At 46.5% G+C, this 21778-nt stretch overlaps 1 protein-coding gene and 1 long non-coding RNA gene across 2 annotated transcripts in view; one reads left to right on the top strand and one right to left on the bottom strand.

The window, feature by feature from the left end:
• LOC309361328 (uncharacterized protein) overlaps nt 1-2472 on the top strand; it is an 84097-nt gene extending 81625 nt beyond the window's left edge. Inside the window, exon 3 of the mRNA XM_081896209.1 lies at nt 2367-2472. Within this exon, the coding sequence (XP_081752335.1) occupies nt 2367-2391 (25 nt within the window). The 3' untranslated portion in view covers nt 2392-2472. The remainder of the gene's footprint in view (nt 1-2366) is intronic.
• Nucleotides 1-21778, bottom strand: part of LOC309361335 — a 234130-nt gene that overhangs the window by 166354 nt on the left and 45998 nt on the right. The gene's annotated exons all lie outside the window — the stretch shown is intronic.

Raw genomic sequence — 21778 nt, forward strand, 5'->3', positions numbered from 1 at the left:
GCCCATTGGACCTCTGAAATAATCACAGCAGCCAACCAGGACGACCAACCCCCAATTCGCCTCAAACTCCGTAAAACACACGCCCCCGTTTGACACCTTCATTTGACAGCTCCATTTGACAGCTCCGGTTGACAGCTCCGCATTTGACAGCCCCGTTTGACAGCTCCGCATTTGACAGCTCCATTTGACAGCTCCGCTTGACAGCTCCGCATTTGACAGCCCCGTTTGACAGCTCCGCATTTGACAGCTCCATTTGACAGCTCCGCATTTGACAGCTCCGTTTGACAGCTCTGCAGTTTGACAGCTCTGTTTGACAGCTCCGCAGCCTGACAACACCCGCTATTCACAATGATAACCACCATACCCACCCTGCTCGTCCTTTCTATTACATCTGCTCTTTCTCAACACACCATAACCCCACACGCCTCATGCCCTGGATTACAAATGGAATACAAATATCTGGACTTTGGAATCGTTGATATGGTAAAAAGAGGGACACCAGACCGCCTAGGAGATTTTGATTTCTGCTTACCCGAAACCCGCGTTCTCCTTCGACATTCCATACTACCGATCCTCGCTATTCACCAAACTTGGGAACTTTTTATTCGCCTGCCCTCTTACATCCCACTGGGCAAACTCATCCTCACCAGAGATGGCCCTTGGAAGCGAGCCCACTGCCTCAATGGTTCTTACGTACTCTTTTCTGATGGTACACCTAAACAAACTCTGAACTGGACACTTCTGGACAATGGTGGCGGTGAGTCAGTTTATACTGACCGAAATCACCCCACAGACCACCTAATTCATGGATTTTACTGCCAACGAGTGGATTCCACTCCCCGCCAAACCATCCTACAGGGAGTTTGCCTCCGAAGGTACTGCTGCGTCTGGGACATTGGACTCGCCTCCGGTTGGGACGGGAAAGCGTACCTTGAAGGCTGGCATCACTCCGTTACACCTCCAGCGGAATGGGACACTACCGGACCCCAAAGGTGTGGATGTCTCACCACAAACCTCACCTACCTCCTCCGCCAAGATCCCCTTCACCCCGCCGGTACCGCACCTCGACAAAGGGGGGAACTGTCAATATCCAAAAACCCCAACAATAATGACTTTTTGTCCACTTGGCATTCCAACACCTACGTAAAACTGATCTCTCAAATTGCAAAACAGACAACAACCAAGGAGTGCTGGATCTGTGCCAATGCTCCCACACACCTCCACAGTGGCATACCATTTCTTGGAGTGCCTCTCACCCTGCAACAACATCTCTCCGCTGACGTGCAGTCCTGGAACCTGACTGCCGTGAACTTGACCCACCAGTACATCTACCTAACTGGACCCACAACAGGTGACCTTTGCCGGAAGTTCAGCGGGAACGACAAAGTCATCGGCGAGAGCACCTGTAAGTACACCATTGACATTGCTTTAAACGGCAGGATTACCCTATGGCACCAGGGCAATCCCTCTATCCACCCCAGCTTAATGTCTGCATGGAAACACGTTATGACCTTACCTGACTCCTGGAGCCCCTCCCCGGTCTCCCAGTGTTTCTTCCGTACCTTCCTCACGGGCTGCATAGACTCATGCCTACAAGGGTTGTTCTGGGTTTGTGGCCACCGCGGCTACGTATGGGCCAGCCCCCACTCCCATGGCACTTGTTATCTTGGACTAATTTTACCTGGAGTTCGGGTCACACAAGATCTACCCCCCGGAAGGAGACGCAATAAGAGGGCAAAGGACTTATCACAACTCTCTGACGTTGCAGCCAATAGTGAGACTTATGGCCGGGCTCTCTTCCCCGCGTATGGAGCCGGCTCCAACCACGTCGATATCCTTAAGTTAACGGATATCCTGTTAAACTTCATGGAGGAGTCCAATGCCGCTACCCAATCTATCCTGACGGAATTAACGGAAGTCAGGCAGACTGCGATTCAGAACCGCCTTGCTTTGGACTACGTTCTCGCCGCGACAGGAGGCGTTTGTGCCCTTGTCGGAACCGAGTGCTGCACCCACGTGTCCGATCAAACCCTTAATATTACTGGACACCTTAACAACATCCATAAACTAACAGATGAGCTTAAAGACATACAACATGAAGGATTGTCTGATACCTGGCTGCCAGGGTCTGGCTGGATAAAGCAGCTCTTAGGGAACGGACTTCTGATCCTCGTCACTGTAACCATCTGCATTGCTGTCTTCTGCTGTGCGATCCACTGTTTCCCGATGTGCTGTCAAACTTGCGGCTCTTGCCTTCCGACTCTTTGCCCGCGATCAACTACCACCTATAGACCGCCAACACCAGGAACCCAGTCGACCCCCATCGAAAAGGGACCCTTGAAGAACTTCCAAAATCTGGATTCTAGGTATGACATGTCAGACTTTTATTGATTGTGCGGAGAGAAGGATTGCGCGGTTGTCCTACCTTCGCAATCTTATCTCCAAAGGGGGGAACTGTCGCCGGAAATCACCCCCCCCTCCATTAACACGTGTAACGCACAAGCACCACACTCACACCACACTCATGCGGACTCGCACAAAAGGACTCTGACCGGATTCCCCTCAGGGGGCAGGAAACTTCGCCCTTCTCTTTTGTTCTTGTAAATAACTCATATGGGGAGGGGAGAGGAGGCTCCGACCAGGTGTCAGGTCACTCAGATTACCTGTGTAGCCCCTCCTCGACTCCTCCTAATATTAATGTAATCATGATGTAAATGTGATGTAATTCTGGGGGTGTAGCATAGGGGATTAGCAACTAATAAAAGTTAGGGTCTCCCTTTGTTCGGGGCTTCCATCTTGCTTCACCTCGTGGGCGGTGGGAGTCCTGTCGCGACGGTCTTTTCTTGAATAAAGACCGAGCCTACTGGCTGCTGTTTTGCTCTGAATTGTTCTGGTCGGTGTCTTCATTTGTCCAAGAGAGCCCTCGGACTTTCCTGTAACAGGCTTCAGAACCGTTTGGGGAAGTTTCGGGAAAGGAACTTAGAAAATACTTAACTGCAGGAAAATGTTCCTGCCTCCCCACAGCACCACATTTGCCGGACAATTGCCTCTCAGCTTATGCATGTTTAGGAAGGATTGTGGAGGCAAGAGGTCCTCCCCTCAAGGCCTTTTCCTCTAAAGGAGGTAGACTGGTCTTCTCCAATCCTCTGGCCACTGCTGAGTTTTCCAAACTTGCTGGCATATTGCGTGTAGCACCTTAACAGCATCATCTTTAACAAAATTTAATAGTTCAGCTGGAATATCATCACTTCCACTGGCCTTGTTATTAGCAGTGCTTTCTAAGGCCCATTTGACTTTGCTCTCCAGGATGTCAGGCTCAAGGTCAGCAACCACACTACCTGGGGTGTATGAGACATCCATATCTTTCTGGTATAATTCCTCTGTGTATTCTTGCCACCTCTTCTTGACGTCTTCTGCTTCTGTGAGGGTCTTTCCACCTTTGTCCTTTATTATGGTACTCTTTGTATGAAATGTTCCTTTCATAGCTCCAGTTTTCTTGAACAGATCTCTGGTTCTTCCCATTCTGTTGTTTTCCTCTATTTCTTTGCATTTCTCGTTTAAGAAGGCCCTCTTGTCTCTCCTTGCTATTTTTTGGAAATCTGCATTCAATTTCCTGTATCTTTCACTATCTCCCTCGCATTTTGCTTGCCTTCTCCAAGTCCACCTTTCCTTTTGAAGCAAAATGTCATTGAAATGGGGGAGAAATGCCCTGCATGAAGTCTTGGCTTTGCAATTTGGGGAGAGGGAAGACTGTCTGCGGCGCTGGGGAGCAGGCAGGCTAGCGAGGCCCCCTAGATCTAGAGGCCCATGGCTTCTGCCTACTTAGCCTATACATAAATCCGGCCCTGCCTATGTCACAGTGAGCACAGGCCCATCGATCACGTGCAAGGCATTCTGCATGTTGGGAAGGAGCCTCCTGTTCTGGGCCAGGTGGAAGAGTGACACCAGCAGAAGACTGGGTGGTGGGGTCGAAGCTGATCCCGGGGAGCACGTGAGGAGTCAAGGCTTCCCGCATGAAGGCCTCGCTTCCCCTAGAAGTCCCTGCCTCCTGGTCTGTGTTCGCTTTCTTCTTCAGGTACAGCGCCAGCATGTTCTGGATGGTGCACCTGCTTTCGGGGGAGAGCTTGTCGAACTGGTCCACACTAGAAGAATAGCCATGAGACGGGTGAGACTCCTGCAAGGCGTCCCCAAAGTCAGGGGAACATAAGCGCATTTGAAGAGCCTTGCTGGCTCAGGCCAAGGCCCATTCAGTCCGACATCCTGTTGGCATGTAGTTGGTCCACCACAATTGCAAGATTATTGCATCCTTCAGGAATGGTGTGTCCAGCTCCATCTGAGTCATCATCCAGGCACGCTGTGGAGCTGCATGGATGAGAGATGGGCATCTTCGGCCAGTCAGGGCTGAAGAGCTGGCAAGATCCCCTGTACTGAGCCGGAAAGCAAACTCTTTGGCCTCCGAGATCTCTCCCGACTCTCAGCAGCCCTCACTGTGAGCCATACTAGAGGAATGTTGTCCTGCTTTTGCTGAGCTACAACACAGGAGCGCACCCCCAGGGGGCCATGATGTGGTAACCCTGGCGAAGCATTGCAGAGCAACTGAGAAAGCAGAATGATGTTTGCGTGGACAGTCCATTAGAAAGCTGCACTATTATTGCATCGATAGCACATTGCAGAATACGGCCCCCCTCCAGGCAAAAACATCCATCTGGCGGGACAGTAGCTTTGATTTCGGAGGTTGTGGTTTTACATCTTCCTATTTATTTATTTATTTATTTATTTATTTATTCAAAATTATTTATTTATTTCATAAAATTAAACGCTGAAGAAGTGAATACCAGAATAGATCAGAACTCACTCCCAAGGTAAGGGGAAGAGACATGGCTAAGATGGCAGGACAGCTTACTCTATGGTGTTAACCCCTTCATGCACTAATTAGACTGAAGCATGTTGGTTATATGAGACTGGTTATCCCGCACAATATGCTCTCACGCAACCCATGCCCTCCAACTGAAAACCCATTTCCTGGACAATATCAACATTGTGTTTTGTGCCTGTGAACTGCACAGTGAATATTTTTATTAGAAAAGAAAACAGCCCGGTGTTTCAGCTTCTCAGAGTTGTTTTATTCAGTGCGCTGCTACAGCTTGTCACACCCAAATCCTCCAAAGGAATCTGCCAAAGTGCTTTTCCAGGCAAAAGGGGGCAGAGGGAGAGAAACCAAGAACCTCAAATTCACTAGACCAGGGGTGGGGAATTGTGTGGCCCTCTAGATGTTGTTGGATTCCATCACCCCTGACCGTCGGCCATGCTGCCTGAGGCAGAAGGCCATTGGATCTGGCAATATCTGGGAGCCCACAAGATTCCCTGCCCCCGCCCTACACAAACAACCAGGCACTCAGCTGTGAGGCACACCTCTTACCGGAGGGAGGGTCACTCCAGAGGCAGCTGTGGCATGAGGGTGCTGGATCATGCCTTTGTGGGCCCATCTGAGGATTAAAGAGGACCCCCTAGGAAGCGTGCTTGGAGATCTTCCTTACCACGTGGCTCTCTGGCAAAAACACAACAGTACTAACGGCCATATGGGACCACACCTCAAAGCTGGATCAGACTTCCCAGATCCTGTAGCCTACATCAGGAGGAAGACTGGGGCAGAGGGGCCTAGAGTGGGAGTCAGAGCTGCTCTTAGGGCTGCATGTCTGAAGCATGGGCAGAAATCTTTGGGTGTGAGGTTGCATGGGGCTGTCTCTTTGTGTTTTGGTGATGCCAGGCCACCAGCCAGCCAGAGGCAGGCAACCAACTGGCTTCAGGGGCAAGCTCCTTTGCAAAGCCAGTCTGATTTCACCAAATGCAATGGCAGAGTGACCATTCGGCCCGTGTTCTGCTTCGCTGTGAAATGGCGTGTGTTCCTCAACCCAGAGAACCTCTTGTTCAACGTCAAGCTGGTCTAAGGAAGAAAAGCATAAGAGTCAGTCTTGAATCCCCACACAGATGTGCTGGGAGATGCCTGCACACCGCACACGTAAAGCACATCTCCTCCCACCCACACCCAAAACGTCCTGGGAACAATGGTTTGTTAAGGGTGCTGGGAATCGTAGCACTGTGAAAGGAAAAGTAAGGTTCTTAGGATGCTTTGGAGGGGGTGGAATGTTGAATACACAGCGGCCACATGGACGGATGGACACACCCACACCCACACACCCCAGCATAGCTTCAGCGTTTAGCACAAAAAGTCTTCAGCCAGATGTCATGCAACCCTTTGGCAGGGGCAACTTATCATTTTATTGATTTTCCATAACAAAGAATTAAAAAGGCGGCCAATCTTGCAAAGGAGTGTTGCCATTTAAACTGCAGGTGTGACGTAGGAACCCGAACAAAGAGAAGGAACCAGCTACCCAGAGTCTGCTTCCGATTGCCCTTGTTCTCCACCTCCCTCTTTCCTAATCAGCCGCAAACAAGAGTTCAGATTTGAAAGCCTTGTTATCACCTCATTCCCTTCAATTAGCCAGCTGCTCTGGCAGATGACATCAGTTCCTTCCCGCTCCCAATATTCCTGCTCCTAACCTGGTTAGCCATAGCCCGGAAGCTGAATCTCAGGGGAACGCCTTTGGGCTGGGAAGGGCTCATCTTTCCTGGGCCTCTTCTCCCCCTCAGGAAGGGGTGCTTGGCTCCTGGCCTGTGAAATGCGCTCAAAATGTAAAGATGCCTTCTTTCCAGGGAGCCAAGGGAGAAGGGGGGAATTTGAAATACCTCCCAAACTTCCCACGTCAGAGATGCAGGAGTTGCGTCACCTCCAACTTCCTCGGGGATGAAGCAGCTACGAAAAACGAAGCATCCCACCTGGGCACGGTTTCTGAGAGAGCAACAGCAGAAGACCCAGACTCTGGCAAGATGAGCATTTGCCCAGTGGATTCTGGCCGCTCCATGAGGGCAGACAGGGGATGGCTGAGGTGGCCGCCAGCCCCTTCCCACTCCTTCTCAGATACAGAACACATTTGCTCTGCCACTCCTTGGCTCTGGCGCCACCTACTGTTGGCCTCCTTGCCTTCCACCCTCCCAGTCCCAATGAGCACCATCCACCCCTGGTCCAGAGGCGCAGAGCAGTAGTTAGGTGATCTTGCGCCCCGGCAGAACTGTCCAGATTGCGCCCCCAGCCAGGGACAAGTTAGCTCTTCTTTCTGCCTCTCCTCCACCCCACCCCCCAACCATTCAATTCACCCTGGAAGTACAAGTATCAAAAAGTAAAATGTTAGAGGCTTCCCCCCACCCCATAGCAATATAATTGGATTCAGCTAGCTGGTCAGTCTACTTTCGGTTTCACTCCTGGCTCCTTGTTAAATTAATACTGCATCAGAAACTTCCCAAGCAGATATCCAAAGTTCTTTGGCATTTCTCCAGTTGTTAATGAGATGTCTCTTCTAGTCCAGGGGAGTCTTTTCATCTTCTTCCAGGAAACTAAGAGTCGAAAGCCTTGATTTTCCTTTTTTTTTCTTTTTCCAGTCATTTCCACAGTTAGTCATTATTAGAGTTATTAAAACCTTATTATATTAACAATTTTTTTAAGTCTCCCTTGCTTTCCTGGTGACCTTCAGCTTAAACACAAACTGCTCTGGAGTGAGAAAAACCCTTCACACTCCAAAAGCCCAGCTGGAGGGACCTGGAAGTGTGCGGGGAAGAGCAGTTTTGTAGTGGGTTTGTTGCACAGGAGCACCAAGTTCACTAACTGGCTGATTCAGATTGAATCCCATTCAAAAAGAGTGCAATGGTGTGTGTTTCAGCCAGCCATCCGGCTGCTGCAACTATTCCCTGGGTGCCACCACACTGTCCTGTCTGTGTGTTTGGAAGGGAATGGGAGCTATGCTCCCCCCAGAGACACTCCACTCCTTCTTCCTTAGCTGTGCTGCTCAACAGTTGAGGCAACCTTCACAGTTCTGGGATGCCGAGGAAGCGAACCAATAGTCATGTTCATCTGTACTGGCTCAGTTACAGATAGGTAGCTGTGTTGGTCTGCCATAGTCAAAACAAAAAAATTCCTTCCAGTAGCACCTTAAAGACCAACTAAGTTAGTTCTTGGTATGAGCTTTCGTGTGCATGCACACTTCTTCAGCAAGGTATTCTTCTTCTTCTTCTTCTTCTTCTTCTTCTTCTTCTTCTTCTTCTTCTTCTTCTTCTTCTTCTTCTTCTTCTTCTTCTTCTTCTTCTTCTTCTTCTTCTTGGAACTGGCGCAGTTGTCTCAACTTCTCCACAGTCTTCAGCCTCTCCGCTCACAATTAGGATTGGGATTTGAATTGAACTGCTTCCACCCTCTCAGCTCATCCTAAGTGTTTCAGAACATGTTTCAGGATTCCTCCAAATCCAAAGGCCCCCAGAACTTCAATCTCCTCCAGACCCAAGTCCATGTCAGTTAATCCCTGCATAGAGGGATCTTTCCAACTTTCCTTCTTCAGTCCAAGCCGGGATCCGATCCTCAAAATCTGACTTCTTCTAGATTCAATCATAAAAGGCCTCAATTTGTAGTCCTCAATTTGCTTCTGTAAGACTAAGGATCCCGCTTGTATTACTTTAGGTTCAACAACAACAGCTTTCTCCTTCTCCTCCACAATTTGTCCTGCCCAAGTAGATTCCTGTACCAAGTCCTGAATTACTTCTGTGTTGATGCTCACTTTTTGTCTCAAATTAATCACTTTCTGTTCCAAGTTATCAATTTTAAAAGTCATGTCATCCGTCTTCTTATGAAGCTGTTCCAGCGAATAGCTTATCTTACATAATACAGTCACTATGGCTTCTCCTGTCAACATTTTAAAATGGTCCAAGGTCAATCTCTGGTTCTCACAATTCCTTATCTTGCAGCTGGCGATTCCCCAGTTACACTCCTGTAACAGTTTCAAAAGCTCCCTCTAGAGGGAAACAGTCTCCACTTGTATCAATCCTTTCAAACACAACTCAAACCATAAAAATAGTTTCCATTTTCAGTTACTTTTCCTCCTTTTTAAGAGCAGAAGAGGGCAATGGAAACAGTATCTTTCTCTTATTTAGCTAGCTGTCAAATATGGTCTGTTCGCAGTTAATGAACTCTTTTCTTTCCAGGTTCAGAGCAGTGGTAATTTGATTTTTCACTCTCTCCTGCAGGCTCGCTAGGTCCAAAATTTCCCCCCTCTTCTCCTGCTTCCAAGGGGGGTTTTGTAATTTTAACCGATGGAAATTTAATCCTTTGCCAAAAGCTTTCAAAGACTTTAGCTTGTAACGTCTTTGCTTCAATGTATTTACAAAAGCGGAAGGCGGACTTCCTGTTTAAGACCTTCCCGCTTTGGTGCCAAATTAAGGTATTTAAAGATCCAATTTTCCGTTCTACTCACGGGTAGTTGTTTAAAGTCCAATTGTCCACAGGAAAAAGTCAGCGCTCTCCGGCAACAGCAATGCGGCTTCACTCCGTGAAAGAAGCAGTCAATTCGAAGCACCGCGCCACTCACCCCACGTCACTCTGGATCCCCAAAACAGGGTTTCCCCGCGAGTAGGGGAGGCGCAAAGGGTGCCAGCCGAATCCCAGGTTCACAAGCTTCTCCCGCTTGTGATTTCAGTGGGTCTCCGCCTTCGCCGTGGTGGTCAGACCCTGCTTTCCATGGAGCAAGTTCCTCCTGATCGGAGGAGCTCCGCCATTGCCGGAGGCGGGTAGCCACCCTAGCATTTGATTCATTTTCAGAATAATAAATAAATAGCAAACCGATATGGGAAAAGGAGAAATGGGGAGAAGTTGAAATGAGAAGTCAGTCCGGACTTGCTTCTTGAAGTGCTTGTTCCCTCACTAGTAACAAGAGGGACACTTCCAAGGAGGTCTTTGCTTTCCTTGTCCAGGTCTGCTTGATAGGCCAGAATTTCCCCTCTCTCTTTCCTCCGAATCTCCGGGCGGCGACAGATCTCTCCCTGACAAGAAAAGGGAAAACTCAGCTTTGATTGAGACACAAAAAGAGGAGATGAATATTATACTGGCTTCTTGGGTCCAGTGGCCTTGCTATATATATATATATTAAATAATATTTATTAAAGTTTCAAAAAAGTTACAAAAATGAGAAAAGAAAAGAAATAAAAAAAATAAAAAGAGAGCACAAAATACAAAATACAGCAAAATAAAAACAATGTTTCTGTAAATAAATTTTAATTTTTTTCCAATCTTCTTCCACCAACTCTTCACCTTGGTCTCGGATTCTGCCAGTCATCTCCGCCAGTTCCATATAGTCCATCACTTTCATCTGCCATTCTTCCCGGGTGGGTAAATCTTGTGTCTTCCAGTATTTTGCGATGAGTATTCTTGCTGCTGTTGTTGCATACATAATAAAGTTCTATCCTTCTTTGGCACCAATTGGCCGACCATGCCCAGGAGAAAGGCCTCTGGTTTCTTCTGAAAGGTATATTTAAGTACCTTTTTCATTTCATTATAGATCATCTCCCAGAAGGTCTTAATCCTTGGGCACGTCCACCAAAGGTGAAAGAATGTACCTTCAATCTCTTTACATTTCCAACATTTATTATCGGGCAAATGATAGATTTTTGCAAGCTTGACTGGTGTTATGTACCACCTGTATATCATTTTCATTATATTCTCTCTTAAGGCATTGCATGCTGTAAACTTAATACCTGTGGTCCATAACTGTTCCCAGTCAGCCATCATAATGTTATGTCCAACATCTTGAGCCCATTTAATCATAGCTGATTTCACCGTTTCATCCTGAGTGTTCCATTTCAACAGCAAGTTATACATTCTTGACAGATTCTTAGTTTTAGGATCTAACAATTCTGTTTCCAATTTTGATTTCTCCACCTGAAACCCAATTTTCTTATCCAAATTATAAACCTCCATTATTTGATAATAATGAAGCCAATCCCTTACTTTGTTTTTTAGTTTTTCAAAACTCTGCAGCTTTAAGCTGTCTCCTTCCTGTTCCAATATCTCCCAATATTTTGGCCAGTTGGCCTCCATATTGAGGCCTTAGCTTCCATTGGTGACAACCACCTTGGGGTTTTATTTTCAAGCAGATCCGTGTATCTTATCCAAACGTTAAACAAAACTTTCTTGACAATATGGTTTTTTAATGCTTTATGTGCTTTGACCTTGTCATACCACAAATATGCATGCCACCCAAATACATTGTTAAAACCTTCTAAATCCAAAATGTCTGTGTTCTCATGAAGCAGCCATTCTTTCAGCCAGCAAAATGCGGCTGATTCATAGTAAAGTTTGAGGTCTGGCAGGGCAAATCCAACTCTTTCTTTTGCATCAGTTAATATTTTAAATTTTATTCAGGGCTTCTTGCCCTGCCACACAAATCTAGAAATATCTTTCTGCCACTTCTTGAAACAGTCCATTTTGTCCAAAATTTGCAATGTTTGAAACAAAAACAACATCCTTGGCAATACATTCATTTTTATCGCTGCAATTCGGCCTAGCAATGAAAGCTTCAAATTTGACCATATTTCTAAGTCCTTTTTCACTTCCGTCCAACATTTTTCATAATTATCTTTAAATAGGTTCACATTCTTAGCAGTCATGTTAACCCCAAGGTATTTCACTTTCTTAACCAATGTTAATCCTGTCTCTTTCTGAAACCTCTCTCTCACAATCGGTGTTAGATTTTTCTCTAAAACCTTAGTTTTCAACTTATTCAACTTGAAACCTGCTACCTGACCAAATTCTTGAATCAATTCCAATACTCTTTTAGTACTAGATTCTGGCTCCTGTAATGTCAATACCAAATCATCCGCAAATGCTTTCAATTTGTACTGTTTAGCTCCGACTTGTATGCCTTTAACTAATTTCTAATCATATTTAGCAAAACCTCCAGGACCGATATAAAAAGCAATGGAGAGATTGGGCACCCCTGTCGTGTTCCTTTCTCAATCTTAAACTCTTCTGTAACTACGTTATTCACAATCAATTGGGCTTTTTGTTCTGAATAAATTGCACCTATACCGTTTTCAAAACCTTGGGCTACCCCCATTCCCTGTAATTTTTTCTTCATAAAACTCCAAGAAATATTGTCAAAGGCTTTCTCCGCGTCCACAAATATCAAAACTGCTTTTGTGTTGATCTTCACTTGTAATTTTTCTAAAATGTTAATTATATTCCTCGTATTGTCAGACAAGTGTCTCCCCGGGAGAAAGCCCGCTTGATCTTTATGGATTTCTTCTACCAGTATCTTTCTTAACCTTTTAGCCACAATATCAGCAATAGTATAATAGCAAAGTAATTTACTGGAGGAAAGAAAAGTACAGAACACATACATAAATACCATAAGTAGTTATCATCACAAAAGAATATGCAGGTAAACCCATGAACAGCCAGGTAAACCCATCAACAGGTTTCCTGCCAGACGAGTCTGTTGTAGGCCGCCCCTTCTATGATGTATGTATGATGTATGGAGGGATGGTCTTGGGCTCCAGGGTGGGCAATTTCAAATGTCTATATAAGGACTTGGTTCGGGGTCTCCTCCTCCCTCCTGCGTGGGGGGGGGGGTGAGCACCCTGTTGCAACAGGTAATAAAGATCTGGCTTACTAGCTGCTTTGCTTCTCAGTATTCTCTGGTTGGCCTCTGTTATTTTGTCCTACCGATAGAGAAGCTACAAAAGGACCCTATATGGGCTCTGAGGTACCCCAGAAGGGAAAAGGAGCCCCCAGTCCCCACCCCCTTGCAGCTGACCCCTTGCTGCTCTCTGCTTGGCAGGGTATTGAGGAGGCATCCTGCTAGCCAAAGGAGACATGTGCAATTCACATTTGTAGTGTTCTAAATGCATACAAAGCAACCTTGCTGGGGGATGTGGATGAGGTTAACCCTTTCTCCCCCTGCCTTGGTCCCAACCCAAATCTTTGAAGCTGCTGTATTTCAAGGGAAGATCCCTTGGCCCCCCTGGCAGAGAGAAAGACTTTGACTCCCTCCTCCTAGCCATCCCAGCAGCCCTCAGGCTTCCCCTTGGCTGCTTCTAAGGTAATAAACAACCACCAAGGAATACCATGCCTACTCTGGATCTGAGAATTAAGAAGATCACCTGCCAAGAAGAATACACAGCTATTTCTCCCCCTCAAGGTACCTTGTATTCCTCGACAGCCTCTTCCAGAGGAATCACCTCATGGTGTTGGTGCTTCTTGGATCTGCCCCAAACCACACAGAGAAGGACCCTACCAATATCAAATAGACCGTATTCTGCCTTCACACCCTACAAGAAGGTCAACGGTGCCTTGGGGAATGGATCCTTTTTCGCTGTATCTTTCTCATTGACTTTAAGAATGGATCTGGATGTATTTTTGACTCAAATGTATTTTTCCTCAAAATGCTGTCCTTTTCTAAATATACCCAAATGTATCCGAATGGGTTTTTGTATTTCCCCCCCCCCCCAATCTCATCGCCTAGAGAATGTTCCTTAAATGTAACAATCACTTGTTCCAAATGTATTTGATTCAAATGTATTCGAGTGTATACTTTTATGGGGAAACATAGCTAGGACAATGTGGAGATATATATATCTTGCTTATAGTGCCTTTGAACGGTCAACGTTCCACCCTCTATCCTTTCAGGAGCTGCCAAAAACACTCTCCACACCACACTGCCATCTACTGGGTCTACAAATGATACCATGAATACACACAAATACAAGCTCTAAAATAAATTAGTTGTATTTCCCCATAAGTATGCAAACATAAGACTATCACACCCGAATTGATAGCTATGCAGAACAGGATTCCCCCCTCCCTCCATCGGACAGCTGCCTGCGCGGCTGTCTTTGGGGGGGTGGAGGGAGGAACGGGCGGGATCCACATCCGATGTCTGCCTGCCTGTCTGAAGATGCCGTGCCCCCGGGGGGCGCTGTGACCGGCGCCCATTGGGAAGGAACAAGACAGGAAAAGGAAGGAAATGGGAGAGGTATTTGTAAGGCCCCACTTTTCCCATGGTGTCCTGTTGTGTGGTCGGAAAGTACTCTTTATTGTTTGATTTGGGTTAATGTCAGAATAAAAGCGAGTTCCTTCAAAACAACACATTCCTTTTTATCTTACCAATTTCTCATATTGTAAGAAGCGGAAGAAGAAACCATAGAGAGCATTCATATTTTCCTTCTGATCAATGAAGTCAAACGTTACAATTATCCATTTGAGAATGAGCACCTATAGGGAGAAGACAGATCTCAGTAAGCCAAAGCAAGGCCAAGACAACCAACCCCTTCTGGAATATGGTCAGCGTGTACAACATCTAGCTGAATCATCACCAGGATAACTAAGTCAGGCTGGGGGAAATATCATTCTTCAGAACCAAGACATCTTTACCATGCTTTCCAAGTTACCTGAAAGTCACTAGAACACTTGCGAGCACAGAGCCAAGACGCAGCTGAAAGAAGAGAATCCTACAAACTTCGGGGTTTGTAGATGGTTGTAAAGGTTGCTGAAAGGTTTCTAGTTCACTAGATGGAAACGGCTTCCAGGCTAGGCAGGACCAAGGTTGCTTTGTAACTGTTCCTGTCTGCCTGCTTGCCATCGTGCATATTTGTAAACCATTTCTGCCAAAATATCTACATCTGCAATAGTAGTTTCTGGAAGCAGACCCTGCAGTAGTGCACACTCCATGAAGTCCATATGAAGAGTGTTACGGAATGGAGGGGGGGCATATGAATGAAGTCTTACTCCCGAGTAAGAGACGTAGAGCCCGAGGCGATGACCTCAAGGGAACCCTGCCACACTAGGGCTCCCCTCGCCCCGTTCCAACGTTGCACCAAGCACCGCACAAAAGTCCAAAACCCCGAGAAGAAAGCGCCATTTCTGACCCCGTATCCCGATGCTATATACGATCGATGTATTTTATGAATGAACAATGTATTTGCATGAGGATGCGCTCTAGCCAATCAGATGGCGTTGAATGTAGCCCTTCAGCCAATCGCAGCAATGCCATGGCTCTGCAGAGGCAGCTCAGCTCCAGCTGTTTTGCACGCTCCACTGAGCGCTGACAAGGTGATGACAGCTCCGGCTGCGAGAACAACGGACTGAGTCAATCGAAACCTCGTTACCCTGTTAATCCAATCAAAACTAGATGTTGTTTAGCCGTTTAGTCATGTCCGACTCTGCGTGACCCCCTGGACCAGAGCACGCCAGGCCCTCCTGTCTTCCACTGCCTCCCGCACTTTGCTCAAACTCATGCTGGTAGCTTCGAGAACACTGTCCAACCATCTCGTCCTCTGTTGTCCCCTACTCCTTGCACCCTCCATCTTTCCCAACATCAGGGTCTTTTCCAGGGAGTCTTCTCTTCTCATGAGGTGGCCAAAATATTGGAGCCTCAGCTTCAGGATCTGTCCTTCCAGTGAGCACTCAGGGCTGATTTCCTTCAGAATGGAGAGGTTGGATCTTCTTGCAGTCCATGGGACTCTCAAGAGTCTCCTCCAGCACCAGAATTCAAAAGCATCCATTCTTCAGCGATCAGCCTTCTTTATGGTCCAGCTAGATACAAAGTAGCAATGTCAGGCCAGGCCACTTCGCAAAAGAACCGTCTGTATTAAAAAAGCCTAAAAACGCTTGGAAATTCATAGAAAACCACTGGTTTCACCGATTCTCTTCATTCCACCGCCAGTCTGCGTTGTTGGCCAAGGACCTGGGAACCCCTGGGTCCCCGCCAGAATTCCCCAAGCGGGAGGTCACCTACTCACAGGAAGGTACTTTACCCGTAGGTGACAATCGCTGGGCAAAAGCTCTCCTCCGGACTTACCCAGGCGGCAGACTATGCAAACCAAAGTTCTATTGTCCTCTTCCAGTAGGTGCTTAGAATGTACTTGGGTGTCGAGACCCCGCAGCCACCCCCTCGTTGGAAATGACTCACACAAGGACACGGATATTAGGTTTATGTTACTGGGCAAATTTTGGCCACAACTGATTTTGGCCAAGGCACTGATTGGACCTGACTATATCTGACTCCTGCCCATTGTGCAGGAAGTCCCAGTAGGGGGAGCCCTGTCGATGCGAACCAACTCAAGCTCCCCCTGGTGCTCCTGTCGGGGTCGTGTCAAGGCCTTAGCCCCCCAGCCGGGCTTCAGACTAGATCAACACCCTTTAACGGAATACCCTTAAGCATGGAGGGGCAGGTGGTGGCCACACCTCCCCTCCCCCACACAAGGTCAAACAATGCCTAACCACAACCCTAACAAAGTTGTGACGATTGCTACGAGGTAGGCGAAAAGTGTGGGATGTAAACACAGGAGCAGTCAATGACAACATTCCTAGAGTGTACATGTTAGAACATGGGGAGGGATGTCTGTTTAGCAAGCAGGTAAACTTCCTGGGTACGGACTTCCTCCGCATGTGACCAGAGGTGGGTGTGGCCTCACCTGTGCAGGTAAATGATAAAAGCACAGGGCAGGCAGCCATCTCTCTCTCTCTGCCATCTTCCTTCAATGGGGAAACATCTAAGGATGCTCTCTTGGCTCCCAGCCAAGAGAGGAGATAAGGACTATCTTGCTACAAGATAGATTCTAAATGTATTTTACCTTTTTAAGCCTGTCTGCCTTCTGGGATCATATTGTGAACAGAACATGAGTAAACTCTTTTATACTTTTATAAAGACTGTGTTGTGTCTTGTATTTTAAGAGGGAACAAAGGGGAAATTACCAGAGTAATTATTATAGAGGTTCTAGCGAACCTATGCAGACGTTACCGTTGCGAACTTAAAGGGGAATGTCTATAAACTCTGCTGATATTTTGGGAACTTGTTAGCACAAGTTGGATAAGGATATAATTAGTCAATATATCCTCTCCTGCACCCCTGAACATTCCCACAAAAACCAAGTGTCCAGTGCCAATTTGCCAAGTGGAAAAATTCCTACCAGGCCCCTCGGACAACCAAGGCGACCAACCAAAGTCCATAGCAAGGCCATTGCCTAACCTGCAAAATCGGGAGGGAGGGCGGGTGATTGAGGAAGCGAGCCAAAGAGGAAGTTCTCTGGGGGTTGGCTGGCCGGACTCTGACGTGGCCAGGATCCCATAGGCAACGGGGGACAGAGTCCCCCGCCCCTGGTGGGGAGTGGGTGGCCACGTGGTCCACCGCAATTCCTCCCCACTGGGAAGTGGAGCGGATTTCCCAAGACATATCCTGTATTTGCATGTTACCCCAACACATTCCTCCTATGTTAATCATGCATAACCCGCCCCTTTTCTGATGGAGTGGTGATGTTTAGCGAACTGCCTGCTGGGATAAGATAGGAACTTTTAAAAGTCCTTGTCACCCCGTTCTCGGGGTTCAATTCCTCTCTGAACCTGTTGTGCGATAAACCTTGGTCTCCGCTATTTGCTCCGGTTGGGGGCTGGACTCCTTCTTTGTTCCGCAGGGACCCACGGGCTCTGAGCAGCCTCCCACCTGCAATGTTGTAATCTAAATGAGCACATCTTCCTACAAGTGAATAGTAGCCACCTATCTGGGGGGAAATAAAGTGGTATGCTGAGAGACATGGTTACGGTGGAGAGCAAATCTGTGTTCCACAATCCGAACATCCCGAGAGAAACCAGATGGCAGCTATGTTTTACTGTGTCCACAGAACTCAATGAAAGCCAACCAATGGTTTGGGTCAGGTTAAGTAGAAGCATGTTGAAATCTGCAGATGGCACAAAGTTCATTGGCAGTAAATCAGAAAGAGGGGCAGTCCTTAAACAGCTGAAGAGAAGGGGATAAACCTCAACTGAGCATCCAAGTATTAACATCCTGACGGTAAGGACCTTACCCAACCCTAGTCACATGGAAACACCATTTTAAAGTATGGCTTGATGAGCTAAAAGATGAAGAGGAGTACCCATTCAGAAGCACATCATATTGGAAACAATGCAGTTCAGTACTAACACTCAGATATGCACCAGCTTTATTCCCAGTTCGTGACCCAGCAAGAGACAAACGTACTGGAGCTGATTTACATGTCTTGTTCTTCTTTGCTGGATTGGGGCATAAGCACTGAGCCCTATCTTTCTTCTTACCTTTATTCAAACGGGTCAAGGCTTCTTCAATGGAAAGTCGGTCATCTTCTGTCTCTTCTGGTTTGTTTACTACCAGAAGCCAGCAAAGCTTGTTCTGGCACCTTAGAATTCTCGTGTCTCTTCATTTTTTTCTTATTCCAGGAAAGAAACACAAGACAAGGTCAGCTTTTTCCCCCTTTTCTTTTGCTAGTATTTTCCTGTCCTCCAATAATCAAGTTTGGTGCAGAAAAGGAATGGAGAGCTTTGTTGTTGTTGTTGTTGTTGTTTAGTCGTGCCCGCCTCTGTGTGACCCCCTGGACCAGAGCACGCCAGGCCTCCCGCAGTTTGGTCAAACTCATGCTGGTAGCTTCGAGAACACTGTCCAACCATCTCGTCCTCTGTCATCCCCTTCTCCTAGTGCCCTCCATCTTTCCCAGCATCAGGGTCTTTTATAATTCCTCATAGTAATCCCATCTGATCACTACATCTCTGGATATTTGCACTCCTACATAGGCTGAGCCTGTGACCTGGCTCAGGAACTAAGTCTTTGTCATTACAAAAGACTGGCCAGGCTCCCCAGGGTACCCAATCAAGTGAGCACTAACAGGTCACCTGCCAGACAGGAGGTAAACAACGCACTCAGATGTCTGTTGTAGACCGCCCTTTCTGTGATGTAGGTACGATGTATCTGGGGGGTGGTCTTGAGCTACACCCCTTTCTGTGATGTAGGTATGATGTTTCTGGGGGTGGTCTTGGCCTCCAAGGCGGGCAATTTAAAATGTCTCTATAAGGGCAGGCACATCTTTGTTGTGGGTCCTCCTCCTTCTCCTGCCTGTGGGGGGAGCACCCTGTTGCAACAGTTCAATAAAGATCAGGCTTGCTAGCTGCTTTGCTTCTCAATCTTCTCTGCTTGGCCTCTGCTATTTTCTCCGACCGAAGGAGAACCTACAAAGTGTTGTAATTGCAGACTCCTGTACACAGCGGAAGGATGAGCAGTACATGCCACATGCTTAACTTTACTTTATTTACACTTCAATGCTGAGAGATTACAAGCAGGCATCTTGCCTCTGCGAGAGCAGAGAAGCAACTCCTTCTCCTCGGAAACAAAGAACTCCGAGAGAACAGTGAAAAACAGGAAACCAGTGTACGTCACATCCAGTCTCCTATTCCCGTGGGAAACCCAACAGCACATTGACTGTGGAATGCAAAACATTGTCCCGTGACAAGCACTTCGCTGCACAGTGAAGGAAGCAGAAACCAACATCCTCCCCCTTTCTGTGAACATCACTGGGCAGCGTGTTCGTACAATATCAGTACAAACCCAACTTCTGCACATAGGTACAGTGTTGATCCCTTGATACAATCTTGGACAATACATCAGCAGGAATTTCATTACCTGGCATATAGGACACTGTTACGAGTCCCTTCTGAATACGTTCCCTAGCATGCTGCAACTTCAATTGTAAGTGCTTCGTGCTTTGCTTACAAACTTCAGAATTCAGCAAAGCCAAACATGCTTTGTTGTCCTGGTAAACCTGGATTGGACATTTGACAGGAATTTTCATGTCTTTGCACAATTGTAACAACCATTCACAATCCTTAAGTGAATAAGACAGTGCATTCAGTTCAGCTTCATAAGTACTTAAGCTAATTGTTGTTTGCTTCTTGCATGACCAATCAAATAGACCCTGATTGTACATGTAGCAAACTCCAGACGTACTTTTCCTGTCTGTAGTGTCACTTCCAAAACTTGCATCTGCAAATATCTCAAGACCACCAGACTTCTGACTGTTAAATCTCAGTCTGTAATGCATAGTGCCTTTCAAATAGCGCGCTATGCGTTTCAGAGCTTTCCAATCCTTAACACTAGGATTGTTGACTTGTCTGCTTAGCAAATTACAGCTAACAGCAATGTCAGGTCTTGAACATCTGGCAATGAAGTTTAGCTTGCCTAGCACACTTCTGTACAGTGTAGTGTCAGAAAATGCTTCTTCAGTGTCTTCTACCTGATAACCTGTTGTCATCGGTGTGTCTACAGGATTAGCATCCATCAGGTTTAGATTGCTTAACACATCAGCAATTTTCCTTGACTGGTGTACTAGAATGTTACCATTTTTATCTCTCTCTATTTCCAGAGATAGGTAGTTGTTTACCTCACCAAGATCTTTCATGTCAAAGTGCTCTTTCAGTTGAGCTAGGGCGTTATTATACATTGTGACATCTTCCCAAAAGAATAAAATATCATCAACATAAAACAAGCAATACAGTTTCTTTTGCCCCTCCTCTTTGACAAATACACATGGATCAGCTTTCCCTTGCTGAAAACCTAGAGAAAACAGTACTTCAGTGAGTTTTGTGTGCCAACACCGTGCACTTTGTTTGAGACCATAAAGGGACTTCTTTAGAGCACAAACAAATCCCTGTTTTACCTGTACGCCATCAGGTGGAAGCATATAAAGTGATTCACCTAGAGATCCGTACAAAAACGCTGTATTCACATCGTGGTGACTAACGTGTAGATTCTCCTCTGCAGCTAGCTTGAGCATAAGCCTAATGCTCTCATACCTCACTGTGGGTGAGTAGGTCTCGTGATAGTCTTCACCTGGTACCTGTGCAAAACCTCTGGCTACCAATCTGGCTTTGTGTCTGACTACCTTGCCATTTTGATCTGTCTTCGCTTTGAAGACCCATTTGCTTCCAAGCAGTTTCATTCCTGGAACTACTGGAACTAGCTCCCATGTTTCGTTCCTTTCCAAGGAATCAAGCTCAGCCTTCATGGCATTTAACCATGGCTCAGCTTCCTTTGAATCCAAATCCTGGATTTCTTGGAAACTTGAAGGTTCAAATACCTTCTTGGAGCTTTTAACAGCTGCTAGTGCTGTCTTAGCAAATTCATCAGCAAATCTCTTTGGAGGTCTGCCTTTTGTGGCTCTTTGTGACCTGCGAATTAGATGTAAGTCTTCAGCACTTTCCTCTTCCTTCTTAGGAGAAAAGTGGCCTATTGTGAACAATGGTTCTTCCAATTCTTGATCAGAGCTTTCAGAGGGTCGCATAGAGGCTTTCGCACTCTTGAAATCCTCTGAATCATCCGATTCAGTTTCAGACTCAGAATCAGAACCTTCATTAGTGGGTGTGGGTTGTTGCGGCTGCTTTTGCTTATCATCAGTCTCATCACTGTCATCAGGATAACATTGGAAAATTCCCACATTCTCCCCCCACTTGGCATTGTACTCAACACTTCTTGTGAGCTTAATTGTCTTAGAGTCAGACATCATTATTCTGTAAGAACCTTTCTGATAACCTAGAAAGATACCATGCAATCCACGCTTGCCTAACTTGGAGCTTTGTGGTGAGTGAACCCACATGTCAGAACCAAAAATTTTCATGTGTTTGATGTATGGTTTCTTGCCAAACATCTTCTCATAGGGGGTACAACCAATCGCTGAAGATAACCTGCGATTATAACTGTAAACAAAACACGAGAGAGATTCGGCCCAATAACTCTCTGGAAGATTGGCATCATGCAGCAAGGTTTTTAACCCTTGAAGCAATGTCTGATTTGTCCTCTCGCAAAGTCCATTCTGCCATGGCGAGCGAGGACTAGACAAATCGTGTTGAATTCCTTTCTCAGTCAGAAAAGCTTCAAACTGCTGAGAAGTGAATTCCCCCCCCCCCCCACGATCAGTGAAAAGAGTTTTTATCTTCTTACCATGCACATTTTCCAACCAAGCACAGAATTCCTTGAACCTGGGAAAAGCCTCTGATTTCTGCTTGAGATTGTACACATAAATATACCTGGAAAATGCATCAATGAGAACC

The sequence above is a fragment of the Podarcis melisellensis genome (assembly GCF_964234715.1).
Source record: "Podarcis melisellensis genome assembly, chromosome: W".
Lineage (NCBI taxonomy): Eukaryota > Metazoa > Chordata > Lepidosauria > Squamata > Lacertidae > Podarcis > Podarcis melisellensis.